The following is a 14,237-nucleotide window of genomic DNA, read 5'->3' as shown; positions in this document are numbered from 1 at the left end:
TCTATCCTCCTGATCGTGGAGTCTATTCTCCTGATCGTGGAGTCTATTCTGATCATGGAGTCTATTTTCCTGATTGTGGAGTCTATTCACAACATCATTGGCACATATCAGCATCCAGTGCAGCTTGTTTTCATTTCTATTGTATCCAATGCAGAATTTGGCTTAAATTCTAATTTTCAATGAGAAAACTGTTGTCCGTTTATGCATTTGAGAAAAGCAAACAGTCTAACATGGAATCTAGACCAATAGAAACCCTATTCTGGAGCACTTAAATTAGAAGACTTAAAAAAATAATTGCTAGAACAATTTTCATGTTTTAAGAACAGCAGTATGGGGCTGCTCTGATGACTCAATGGGCATTTGTTACCAAGGCCGGCAATGAGAGCTCTGTCCTCCGAACCCACAGGGTAGAAAGAACAGATTCTCTGACCTACACACACACACACACACACACACACACACACACACACACACACACGTACAACTTTTAAAGACTCACAGTATGATCAGCTGCTGACCCTCAAGCCATCCCAGATAAAATTTTATCTTTTATAAAAGCTGTTGATTTTGTCTAAGCCTCTGTTGCTGAACTGTTGGAGTCTGGGCAGGGTAACATCCATCTGTAGGGTCTCCAACCCACTACAGCCATAAGAATTCCCGAGGTCCCATAAAAAGAAATAGGAAAGGCCAGCAGATTGAGCCCAGAAGTTTCAGAGTGAATTCTTCTTTAGGAGTTTGGGGATCAGGCCCCCTCACAGATGGGCTCTGTGACGTAACTGTGAGAGCAGAGGTCAGAGAGAACCAGCGCCCACAGATACAACAAAACTCATCATCTGTTAGGAGGCCAGTGGTCTCAGTGCTCCCTGTCTAGTCCACAGAGAAGAAATTGCAGAGGCCCCTTCTCAGCCCCAGAACACTGAGGACTGACATAGGGCTTGACTCCAAAATTCTGTTTTTCCCCATATGTAATATTTTTTGCTTACAAAATGAAAGTAACTACTTCTAGAATGGCTATGTCTTGAGAATCAACCTTTCCTCCTTTCTTCCCCATCTCCCTTTTTGATGTTTCATTCTGTTTTTGAAACAATATCTCATGATATTGAACTCACTATGCAGGTGAGTGTGACCTTGAACCCTGATCTTCTACTTCCATCTCCAGAGCACTGGGTGTGTAAAGCATGGAATTGAACCCAGGGCTTCAGATATGCTAAACAAGCATTCTACCAACTGAGCCGAATCCCTAACCTAATTAAGAACTTTTTTAAACAGTAACTAATTTAACACTGATGGACATCCCATTTGCCTAAGGAGGCAGGTTGGAGGCAGAACTGATTTAGGGGTCTATCTCTGGGGACTGGCTGGTTCTATTCCATAATTTGATTTCCCTAGAGTTTGTTTCAGTCCCCAGATCCAGCAAAGGCTGAGGTTGCCACAGGGCCTTGTGAATGCAACCACAGGAAACAATATTTGTATTCCCTACATTTGTATGTGCTTATTTTTTTGGTATTGTGTAAAAACAAGCTGTCAATGAAAGCCCCTAAGGGTGGGGTGTGATTTGATGCTCCACTGTCTTTACTTTCAGACTATTTTATTTGAAAAGTTGATAAGAAATTTGGCACCAATAGATCATTTATTTAAATCAATAAGTTCAAATCCCAGCTTAGTTACCTGACAGTCATCAAATAAGTTAGTCAACATCTACTAGCCTTGTCTCCACAGTAACTTGTAAAGAGGACCATAACTCTGTGAGACTCAAAGGAGAGACTGTCCCGATCCCTCCCATGTTCATCAGTTAATGGCTTTATCTCCAGATGCTAGCATGGCTTTGAGAGGTGTTGGGACTTTAGGAGGTAGGGCTGAGCTAGAAATGAGTCACTGGGAAAATGGCCTTGGGGCTGGATCTCATCCAGTCCCTTCCTATCTGCGTTCTTTGTTTCCCAGCTACTGTGACATAAGCAACTATTCTCCCTGACATGTACCTCACCAAAGTACTCTGCATACTATGGAGACCATGGACTGAAACTGTGGACCACAGTAAGTCCTTCTCCCCTGATTTTCTCAGCCATTTTGTCACACCCCCCCCACACACACACACACCTCCAAAGCTCTACCAATACACTGCATTTCCAGCAAGCACCTGAATGATGTACACATTCAGGTTGATGGAGGCCTTGAAAGCCTTCAGCGAGCCCTGATCATTACTCATTGCTCAGAGAGAGGCCATGAGTGTGCATACCAGGAAAGGGCAACGAATGCGCCCCATTCATCTCTGCAGCCCACAACCTGGTGAAACAAGAACCCAGCACTTCCGCTCTCCCTCCTGCCTCGATCTGGTTGGCTAGTCCACTCTATGACCCATGACAGTTGGGAACGTGGAAATAGTTCACATGCCTACATGACAGCCCTTAAAGCTATATGTCTAAAACAGGAACAAGCAAGGGTATTGGAATTAACCAGGGTCAAGGAGCTTGCCCTGAGTAATTACTTCACAGATTATAACACAAAGATTGTTCTTTTAAAATATCAAATGCAAGGCTGGGTGTGGTGATGCACACCTATAACCAGCGCTCAGGAAGCTGAGGCAGGAAGATAGCCACAAGTTTGAGGCTACTTCAGGCAACCCAGAAAGGAGTTTCAGGCCAGTTTGCAATTATACAGTGAAACCCTGTCACAAACACACACAAACACACACACACATATATACATACACACACACACACGAACACACACAAACACTATTAAATTTGTGTCTATGTATATAAAGATTATGACCATTTTTATAAAAGAATAAGGTAGACAAATCTACAGGTAATACAAGATTTTAACATAATACAAGATTTTAAATGTTTAATAAGTTAAATATATAAATATGTTATCCACTTTTTAATATAGTCACCTACCTGGGTACAGAGTAGATAGCTCCAAAGGGAACTGTGTTACCAACAGTTGCTCTCTTTCCTTGTGTCCAGAAAGAAGCAAATGGAAGACGCTGAGCTAACTGCATTAACTTTGACTTCAGGCATGAAGTAAAACTAGAATCTGACAGTTTCAAGCTTCTCAGTGCCCTGACATCTTAATTTGGTAACTGAATGCCTCACGACGGAAGTGACCCCCAGGTCAGGCCTCTACATCCTTTGCCCAGCCCCTCTCCTCTCCAGGGGCCTGCCCCCACATGCTATCTTAAATCTGTCAGCCCCTTCCTGTGGCACATTCTTGCCCCCTCCTCTCAGACCCAATCGAAACAAGTCTTCCAGGGTTCACTGCCAGCCATGGGAAAGCAGTGGTGCTAGGTGGTGATGAGGCCTGATGCTCCCAGACAAGGTTTGCCCTGCAAAGGGGTTTTCCAACAGCACTGTCTCTGCTTTATATTCCGGGGAGGGGGAGGGACTAAGGGAGGAGGAATGAAGCCACTGTTCTAGCCTGTACTCCCTTTTCTCTTTCAAGATCACTGCAGTGCTCTCAGTTCTTTGGGTGTCTCTAGAGGTTTCACCATTGGAGACTGACACTATCCTCACTCTGCCAGTTCCTGGGTGGGGGTGGGGGAATGGGGGAACACGGGGGCGAGGAATTAAAAAAACAACCAATGTCACTACCTGGCAAATGGCAGGAGTTCAAATTACACACCTCAGAATGTAGACGGTCTTCAGAAAAGATTTCCTGGGACTAACACTGTAGAAAGCCCTGAGCAAGCACAGAAGAACGCCTACGAGCAAGTAGTTCATGGGTTAATCAAAGTTCCTGTCCTCTGGCTTCACAATGCACAGAACAACAGCTCCTACTTTTATAATTAAAAAAAAAAAGACTTATCTAAGACTTGAGCAAAATTTAAACCATGATATAAGACAAAAAAGTCACTTAATTCACTGTTAAATATAAATGAATCTCTCTCAGATTGAAAAGGCAGCTTGACAAAGTGTGAATCAGAGGGGCCAGAATTACTGAAGACCTTAGAGGGGTCTCGTGGAGTCTGGCCTCCTATAGCTCACTGTAGCAAGCTTTCTTACCCAGTCTACAGTATGGGCATGAGCAATTCCAGCCTTAGATCTGTGCTCAGCCCCAGTCACAGCCTTTGCTGGATCGAGGCATCTCACAGGGCACTGCTGCTCATTTACTTACAGACCACACAGAACCCACTCCACACCACGCAGTCTGTCCTCTCTGGAAGGTGGGAAAGAGGAAGCTAAGAGAGAGGTATAAGCATCAAAAACCAGAAGACGTTCCAGAGGCCAGGCTGGAAGAGCTTGCCCATTCCACTGTGTTTGTGACTACACAGAGAACTGCCTTGACTTCCCATCCCCTGCACATCTGTACAGAGGGGAGGGTCCAGACCCTCCATCCCCTGCACATCTGTACAGAGGGGAGGGTCCAGACCCTCCATCCCCTGCACATCTGTACAGAGGGGAGGGTCCAGACCCTGCTCCTCTTTGTAGCACACAGCAAGGCACTCAATTACAGCTGAACTGAATTCAGCATCATAGAACATAACAGTGTTACACAAAACTGGGCCACTTCAGGCTGTGGGGATGGCTCACTCCAGTGTCTGCCATGAGCATGAGGATCTGAGTACAGAGCCAAGGAAAAGCCAGGCCAGGGACAGGTGTGTCTACATCAGCACAAGAGGATCCCTGCACGTCACTGGCCAGCCAGCTAGACAAATCAACGACTCCAGGTTCAATGAGAGACCTGACTTCAAAATTAATGTGGAAAGCAAACAAGGAAGACAAAGTCCTAGACACACACACACATACACACACACACTCACACACACACATATATATATATACACACATACGCTCACACACATATACAATTCACATATACACTCATACACATGCATACACACATACATATACTCATACAGACACATCCACAGAAGCATACACATGCACACAAACACACACATTCACATACACTCACACCCCAATACATACACACAAACACAGACACAGACGCTGACACACACACATTCACACCCACTCACAGAGACATACACAAACACCCTGACAGATGCAAAAACAGACACTGACACACACATTCAGACCCACTCACAGACATACACACACACACATGCACTGACACACCCTGACACATACACACAAACACTGACAGAAACGGACACAGATACTCATACACACTCTCTCATACACATACACACACACACACACACATACACACACATATGGTGGGCCCCTTTAAAGTTTCAAGTTCTAAAGCTGCATTTTTTATTTTTTTTCACTTTAATTTATTAAGATCAATATTCCTCTATTCCTGCTGGAACAGTAAGTTCAATTACACCATTCCTTATGTAGTACATACTCCAAAGGACTCTTTTAACCATTACCTCACCAGTGAATCACGATTAGAGAGAGGTCACTCAGCTTCTAGGAGCAAGTCTGACTCCGAGCTGGAGTACTGGCTTACATGCTTGCTCCTAGAACCTGTAGCCTAGACAATTACCCAGCAACTGCAACATCGGTGCTTTTGAAACGGCACCAAAAGATAGCCCAACACCAAGAACCTCAGGGCAGGAATGGGCTTTCTCACTGGCCAACGCTGCCTCAAGAACCCCAAATCCTCTCCAGTCCAACAAGAAGTACTAAAAAAGAGCCTCTCAGGCCAGAGGTGGCAGAGTGCTTGCCTCAAATGCATGGAGCTGCGGATTCAATCCGTAGCACCACACAAACCTGGTGTAGTGTAGTTCCAGCTTAGGAGGATCAGCAGTTCAAGTTAACACTTGACCAGACCATGAGTTCAAGGCCAGCTTGGGCTACATGAGGCCTGTCTCAGAAAACCAAAAGGGATGTGGGGGTTCTCTCTATTCAGAATCTACTTTGATCATAACAAATGGGTGTCTTAAGGGGGATCTGATTTCAAATCAGAGTGACACAAAGATCCAACCTGTGGCCCAGGATAACTAGAACGCAATCCGGCATAAACTTACTTAAAACGTTACGAGATTTGGGGACTGGGATGGCTAACCACAAGCTATGAGCTTTGTGGATGATGACATGACGCAGAGGAGCCCAATGGTTGGACACGTCTTTACAGAAGTGATACCATAGCTTTTGTTGGTCAGCACATACTTCTTTTCCTGCTTTATCTATCTGCTTTAATGAACAGTGAACTGGCCTTTGGTATTTATTTATATAAATTTGAAATAATAAATTCTGGGTGTGTGCCCCTCTAATTTCAGCTGTTTAAATGGCTGAGACAGGAAAATGGAGGCAGTGAGACCCTATTCATGTAACACAGTGAGACCCTATTTCACCAAAAGTAATAAAAACAAATAATAATAATAATATCCCTTAGTGCTGATAGTAACAGTAACATTAAGACTCCATAAAGAAAATTATAAACCCAGATGGCTTTCCTCTGACAATAGCTGCAAACATTGACTGTATTAGTTAGGCGTAATAGCTAATACCTGTAACCATAGCACTCAGGAGATAGAAAAAAGAGGCTTAAGAGTAGAAGGCTAACCTGAGCTATATAAGACCCTTATAGCTCCTCCCTCCTCCCCCAAAACAGCTTTTAACTTTCTTATTTTGATCTGGCTTTAACACGAAATGAGGCTGAAATCTTGCCAATGAGATTACTTGCCAAGGAGAAAATTGATCAATTTATTAGTTCCTGGCACAAGGCTGAATTAGTCAGCACAGTCAATACTTCCTGAATGAGAACTATAAGCTGAGCACATACACACAAGACATGTAGACGTTTCTCTAAAAGAGCAAACATTTTACTGTAGGAAAAGGAATGTAACCACAAACCAAAACGAAGAAAACAGGAAGCACCCATCTTCAACAAGGAGGTTAAACTTCATGCTTCCAAGTAACCAGTGCAGAGAACTCGGTGGCCTCCAGTGCCTTTCACACCCGCAAACTCTCACCTTTGCAGAGGCATTTCTTCTGCCTAATCTTCCTCAGAGACCATAATACAACCTCAGAGATGATTTCAGTACTATATTAGAAGCACACTTCCTTCCATCAAATGTCCACACAGCACACAGTAGCTTCTTCAGCACTATGGTATATGAATATGAGCATGGCCTCCTGTGGCCAGGCATCGTAGGGCACACCTATAATCCCAGCACTGCGAGACAACGGCTGCAGGACCCGAGATTCTAGGCCAGTTTGGGCTACACAGCACACCTTCCCTAACACCACGGCACCACCCCTCAAAAGAAGCAACAATGATGTTAGCATCTGGCTTCTTCCAGAGCTGTATGTGTCAGCTAGGTGGCTGCTTCCCTGTCCAGCTTGTATACTGTAAGTATCAGCTCAAGAGCAACACAGTGAGGTAGGTCTCACAGAAAGAGGGGACTTACTCCACCTGAACCTATACCGCTAGACTTTCTACTTACAGAATTCCTTAAAAGTACTTCCAGAATGAATCTGGGCTAGGGCCAAGTAAGTGTAACCAGACACCTTGGTCACAAGTCTGCAAGTACTCCTGAGGATGACGTGTGTGTGTGTGCGTGCGTGTGCGTGTGTGTTTGTTCGGGATGATGCCTGCAGTCCTGAGCATACGGAGTGTTAGTTCTATCACTGAGCCACATCTTCAGCCTCAAGTATGTCTTACAGTGAACTAACTTGTTCATTTTTATTCCTCATGGAAGGGATAAATCATCTGTAAAAACATCAACAAAAAGCTATGGCAACTAGAATGTAAATTCATTAATACACTTGAGTGATGAATAATACAATTCCAGGGCTGAGATACAGCTGAGCATTAGAGCACTGAGCATCCTGGAGACTCTATTTTCAATCCCAGGACAACAAACTACAGACTTCTACCACCTACTTAAGTGGGTGAAATGCTGTGTTTTCACGCAAAGAGAATAGTTATAAAGATGTAGGATATAGTAGTAGGCCTATTTTTTTGTATTTAATATTTTTTTAAGTTTATTTTTGAGGTAGGATTGCACTACAGAGCCCAGGCTAGCCTCAAATACAAGACCTTCCTGTCTCAGCCTTTCCAATGATGGGCTCACAATGTGTATCATCATAAGTCTTTAACATATACAAAGTACGGGATTCAGTTCCCAGAGCCAAAGTAAATACATAAGCAAACAACAAAATACAACGGAACACGCAATTACTACCAAAACTTTGATCCTCGTGACACTTCTGTAGGGGGAAGAGGAACATAAAGTACTTTTGACTGCTAACACCACTAAGGATAATTAGAGTTGGTCAGTTAGCACTACCAAAGGCAGATACACTAGAGAAAAAAATCATAAATTCCATACTCGTATTTATTCTTGAGTGTATTCATTTTCTACTGTTCCCACAGGTGAAGACACTTGATAATGCCCTCTGGAGTTTAAAAAAAAAAAGGAAAAATATTATTTATCCTTTACCCATAGTTCTCCCTTCCAAAGTCAACTATGGTCTAAAATATTAAATGGAAAATTCCAGAAATAAATAAGTCATAAGCATTAGATAAGTTTCCTTGTAGGATATTGAACTTGTTCTATTTTTTATCAAAAGATGCTACTGTCCATCTCTTACTGTGCCTGATATATGAATCAAACTTTATGACAGGTGTGTATGTAGGGGTAGGGTTTTGGGGAGGGGGACAGGATATATCCCTGATTCAATGCTATGTGTGAGTGGTGGTTTTGGGAATGTGTCTTACGGGGATAAGAAGGGTCTATACTGTGACTTTATCTCCATTAGCAGACTCTTTTACTCTTGGGGAACTCACCAGGTGAGAGGAGACTTCAGCACCAGTGCCTGACCTTAGGAAGTCTGTACCAGCATGACTACCAGTGGCCAAAATTAAGGTTAAGGTGCCATGTTTATAATTAAGAAAAACACAGCTGGAGCTCACAGTCCACCAGGCATCGCCAGGGATGCCGTGAAGAGTGAGAACAGATGCCTTACGTCACAACTGACCACCAATATCACCAGTCATTCATGCACAAAGATAGGGCCTAGCAAAGGTGAAAGTTTAGTATCATCTTTCTCCTAAAGCAAACATCCGTTTCATGCTGATTCCCCTTCAGCGGGTGCTGATGAAGTCAGCAGTTTAAAGTTCTCTTCAATCTTACTGCTAGTTTATTTAAAAAGAAATGTTTTCTACTATATTCTCACTGATCATGTGACTATTAAATGCATGCACACAGGGCTGGAGGTGGAGTTCAATAGTACAGCACCTGCCTGACATGCACAGAGCCCTGGACTGGGTCCCTAGGACTACCCCCGCCACCCCCGTGCAAACAGAACCCCTGTTCTTCAGAGTTTTAACTAAAAGAGCCTTACAGTTAAGTCCTTGTTGAGCAGCCACTGTTAGTAACCATATATGCAAAATATACTTAGATCTACACTTAACTTGGGAGTTGCCTGACAATGACTTGAGAATAATAAGTTTTAGTGTGAAGCTTTATAGGCTGATTTAGCCCACTAGAATAAGTGAAAGCCAGGGGTGGGTACACTCATGAAAAACAAAAGCCAGGAAAAAAGGAGAAAAACAACTGTTCCGGACCCTTTAATCAAACATCTATATGACATCATATTCGTATGTATATGCATATGTATACATATACGTATATGTATACACACATGCACACACACACACACACACACAAATGTATATATGTTTAGTACATTCTTAGGATTTAAAACTCTTAATTAATCAGGTGCCGCTCTAACCAGAGCACTTTGAGGGTATTTATTAGAAGAATGTGAACATTTGTTTTGCTTTCAAAGAAAAAGCAAACCCCCAACTTGCCTCTCTACCCTTCAAACACTTTTAAACTACCCCTGACAGAAGAACCACACAGAGGGAGGCACAGGACACAGCCTACAGGCCGTGTGGCTTAGAGGCCAGTGTTGCTCTCATTCCCAGCCCTTCCTGGCAGCCTTGAGGCATGCCCATTAGCTGGTAAGCCGTCAGCTTGTTCAGAACTAGAATTTCCACTTTGGAGAAAAAGTACAGAGGTAGTGATGGGCCTGCATTATAGCTCCAGACTTGGGGCAGAATTTCTATTTCTGCTGATAGTAGGGGAGGTCAAGATAGTACAAACTTCCTGTGGCACCTGCCGGCAGGCAGGATGTAGGGGCACAAGAGACCCCCTACAGCTGCCTTCTAGAGAAGCATCCAAGACAGCAAGATAACCTTGACAGTGCTGGTGAACAGGAACTGAGTGGGATTGGCATGTTTTCTTTCTTTCTTTTTTTTTAATAATAATTTTTTAATAATTTTTTTCTATCTTCAGAAGTTCTGACGAGTATGTAATGGAACATTTAAAAAGTAACTTCATTCTAATGTTTTAGGTAACTATCCACTCAGCGCTCTGCAGTCCTTGCCTTATAAAACTCAGGCATCCTGGGAGGCATTGCAAGAGGGAGCTTAAACCTTTTGTTCTGAGAACTTTGAGGTTTCTAGCTTTACTTTGCTGCAGCGACTTGGAAGTTAGGGGTCCTTGGCATCTTTTAAAAGCTAGGTGTAAAGTCCCCCGCCCCCAAAACATGAACAGTTACATTTCTACAGAGTGTATCAAATCCCGTGGTGTAACAACTACTTAAAAAAAAAAATCCTTTCCCCAACCCGGTTCTACCGGAGTACAAAAGTTAGTCCTGAACTGGTACCAGACAAATATTTCATGCATAGACATTGTTTCGGTTACCTGGGTGGGGGAAACAATAGCAGGTGAAACTATGGTGGGAGAATTGGTGCTTCGGTGCCCATTGACTTCTGGAAGAAGAGGCAGGGGGTCGTGTTTCACGGAAACCACCACCACCGCATCCACAGGTTCCGAGGAGGGACGGATACAAAGTCTTTTGGGGGAAGAAGGGCCGCAGATTTCCCCGGACCCGAACACAGACTCGTACAGCGCGCGCTTGGGCGCAGCCTCGGACTTCACGTCGGGCCCGACCTGGCTGTCTTTGGGAAGGATATATGTGTTACCCAGCGAGGGCGGCTGGGGGCGGTGGTGGTGGGAAGGATGGGTGGGGGCATGGTGGGAGTGGTGACGAGCTGACCCGTTCAGAGAGTCGGTATAGCAGCCCTGCGGGGCCGGGGAGCCTAGCTTGGTCCCGATGCCCGCGATGCTGTTGAGCGTGGCGATGGACACCGCGCCGATGCAGTGGTTAGTGTAGGTCTTGGACAGTTTGGCTGCCTTGGAAAGCATCTGCATCCTGGTGCCCAGCAAGTTCTTGCCTATGGCTTTGTTCTCGTACCATGTCACATCGCCCTCGCTGCAGTGGTCCCGGGGCCGCTGGAAGAACGCCTTACAGAGGGGATTGCGCTTAGACAGGTACTTGACAAAGCTGGCGTAAGGACAGAACTCAGTGCCCGTCTCGTACATGCGAGGCAAGTTCTCTTCGTCGCTGCTCTCCGCGCGTTTCTTACTCCAGGACGAGGAGCGCGACTTGTGGTAAGGCCCGAGCGACTTGAAGTAGACAAACTTGCGACCGTCCTCGTCCATGGCCAGCCCGAATGAGTCCTCCTCCAGCTCGCGCTGGTTCTCGCGGCCTCGCGTGCAGAAGTACATGCACGTCTCGAACCAGACCTTGTTGAGTAGCCCAAAGGGCGTGTTGGTGCTGAAGACGCTGGAGGTGTAGAGCTTGCGCAGGTCGGCGCGCGTGATGGCTTGCTTCTGCACCACGGGCCCCGCGCCCTGCTCCTCGAGCTTACGGATGACTGCGGCCAGCGTCAGGTTGGCGCTGCGCAGCTCGGGGTCCTTGGTGAGGTCGAGCGTGCGACAGTAAGGGGGCTCGTTGAGGTAGCGGTTGAGGGAGCTGCGGATGCTGATGAGCGAGGACTTGCTGTAGAGCTGGCCGCTCTTAGAACGGGCCTCGGCATAGAAGGAGCGCAGCACGCGGCACAGCGCCCCCTTGTCCATGGTCTCGAAGTCCGGGCTCTGAGCTTTTTCGCTCAGGTACTCCCGGAAGATGCGCACGGCGTAGCGGGTGGCCAGCCGGGTGTTCTCGCTCAGCCGGGCCCGCTCGGGGCGCTGCAGCACGTCGGGGTCCAGCTCCGCGCTGTCCCCGGGCGGCCCCGCGCGGGCCCGGGGCGCCAGCAGTCGTGGCGGCGCCTCGGGCTCCAGCGCGGCGCTCTGGTCCATATGGATCATATGGACCGGCTCGGGCTCCAGCTCCTCCCCGGCCGAGTCCTCCGGCTCCAGGGGCTCTTCCCAGTCCATCCCCATCTCCTCCTCTTCCTCCTCCTCGTCCTCCTCCAGCCCCCCACCTCCGTCCTCCTCCTCGTCCCCCGTTATCTGCACCTCCTGGATCTCGTCCTCCTCCTCCTCCTCTTCCTCCTCCTCCTCGCCCGCGCTGCAGTAATGCGGGCGGCCGTAGCGGCGGCCGCGGCCCCCGGCCCCGCGCTCGCCCTCGCCCCGCTCCCCATTGTTCTCGGCCGCTGCGGCGGCGCTGCCGCCCGCGCTGGTGTTACAGTCCCCGCTGCCAGGCATTCTCGCCATATTGCCGTCTCCCTGCCAGTCCTCGGGCAGGGCGCATGCGCTATATTGGACCGCAGCGCTGAGAGCTTTTGTGTTTAATGACCTTCAGCTACCGGGAGGCAAAGCCGGGCTCTTAAAGGAGCCGCGCTCCAATTGTCGTTTCGGAGCGCCTCTCGGGAGGGGCGAGGGGATGCCAGGGAGGGGAAGCGGGAGAAAATTGTGGCCAGGAGGGGGTAAAGGAGGGAGGCCAGCCGAACCTTCTTCCTTCTTTTGTCCGATCCCCACTTCTAGGAAAACTTTGGGGGGGGGGGGAATCGGGCGGGGAGGGGGAGCTGTCGGTGGGGGCGAAACACTCCCAACTTACCCTCTGGCGGAGCGGGCCCGCGGGCCCGGGCGGGCGCGAGGGAGGGCCGGCGGGAGGGCGGGGCGGTGTAGTTTCACTAGGTAATGCCTGAGGAGCAGTGCCCCCTCCACCGCCCCCTCATTGCCCCCCGGAGCCGGGGGATCCGGGTGGCTGCTGTAGTGAGCCGGCCGCGGGTGCTGCTGCGAGGAACCGGTGTCCGCGACCGCCCGGAGCAGGCAGGTTAATGAGCTGGGTGGAGGAGGCTTGGGGAGGCCCTACACCCTCTGTGCGCCCGCGGCCAGGGCGCAGCGGGCGAGGCTTGGGAGCGGGATGGGGCTGGCGGCACCAGCGGCTCCCCCACCTACTTGCTGGCGGCGAGGCGCGGGGGCCTGGGGCCAGCAGCGCGGCTCCCAGCTCCCATCCCGATTCTTGCTAAGGAGAGAAACACGCCCCACGTCAGCCTCATCTGTTTAGACTTTTCCAACTGCCACTTTTAAGCTGTCATTAAAGACCTGGGGCGCTCCCCAAAGGTCTGGGGCAAGTCCGCGCCGGTCTAGCCAGCCCCTGGAAAGTGCAAGAAAGAAAGACTGGGAGGGGTTGGTGGTTGGGGAGATGTGGGAAGAGCAGTTTTCCGGGACCCCAGGGACCCACTTGCCATCCACTAGGGCCACCGTCCTCCCTGCCCTAGAGCAAAATGTCACAACACTCCGGGGCGAGGAGTGCCCAGGTTGGCACTAAAGCAGTGCGGATCCCTAAAGGATAAACGGGAGAGCGGGCGGATGGAAAAAGTGAACTTGGGTTTGGGTCGCCCCCGCTCTCGCCACTATTCTGGCAATTAGGATCTTAGCGCGCTCTCACTCTTAAGTTTGCCAACTGCCTTGCTTTCGCCTCGGGGCTGCGCGGCCTCCGGCGCGTGGGGGCGGGCACCTCGGAAACTGGAAAGACAGCCAGAGAGCTCGCCGGGTCCGCTTTCCCATAGGAGGTACTGTCCCACTTCCAGCCAACTTCCGCCCCCGGCGCGCCCTGGCTCTGGGCACGTCCTCGCGTCACCACCAACCCCACTCCCGGCCATGGGGGTAGTGCCCTAGTGACACCAGGCAAGATCTCAACTATTCTATTCGTTGGTGGCAGAAACCGGGGCCGTCACCCTAACTTTCTCCAGCAAGTGTCTACTGGCTTGCCAGCCAGGCCTGAGACCCAAGGCCATGAAGATCCAATGGAGCTCGATCGCAGCAGTGCGCCCATGTGCCAGGCAATAGCTCGCTGGGTCCTCGCGTGCGTCATTGGAATTTGCCTCTATGTCTCAATTCAGCTGTGGATAGTCCTGCCTCAACTATTTGTTCCTTCTTTCCCTGTTGCCTGTCTTTCTCTCCCTGCCCCCAGAGCGTTTGTCATTTTGTGCCACAATAGAAACCATCCATCAAATTGTAATTTACAAGGAATTTTAAATAAGAAAAAAAAAGAAAGAAAGGCTAATTCTGGGCC

At 48.3% G+C, this 14,237-nt stretch overlaps 1 protein-coding gene across 3 annotated transcripts in view; it reads right to left on the bottom strand.

Annotated features, from left to right (window-relative positions):
• The window catches only part of Kctd1 (potassium channel tetramerization domain containing 1), a 98,157-nt gene extending 84,848 nt beyond the window's left edge, over positions 1–13,309 (bottom strand). The window contains exon 1 of one of the 3 annotated variants that reach the window (XM_028759511.1): positions 12,774–13,309. Coding sequence is in view for 1 of the 3 variants with exons in the window: in XM_028759508.1 (XP_028615341.1) it covers positions 10,634–12,430 (1,797 nt within the window). In the remaining 2 variants the exon portion in view is untranslated. Of the gene's footprint in view, positions 1–2,900; positions 3,052–10,633; positions 12,431–12,773 lie in introns of those variants that run through there. The other 2 variants (XM_028759508.1, XM_028759509.1) reach the window with 2 other exon arrangements.
• Positions 13,310–14,237: the final 928 nt, after the last annotated feature.

This window comes from Grammomys surdaster, unplaced genomic scaffold (assembly GCF_004785775.1).
Source record: "Grammomys surdaster isolate TR1022 unplaced genomic scaffold, NIH_TR_1.0 126298, whole genome shotgun sequence".
Lineage (NCBI taxonomy): Eukaryota > Metazoa > Chordata > Mammalia > Rodentia > Muridae > Grammomys > Grammomys surdaster.
This window is presented reverse-complemented; position numbering and strand designations above follow the sequence as displayed.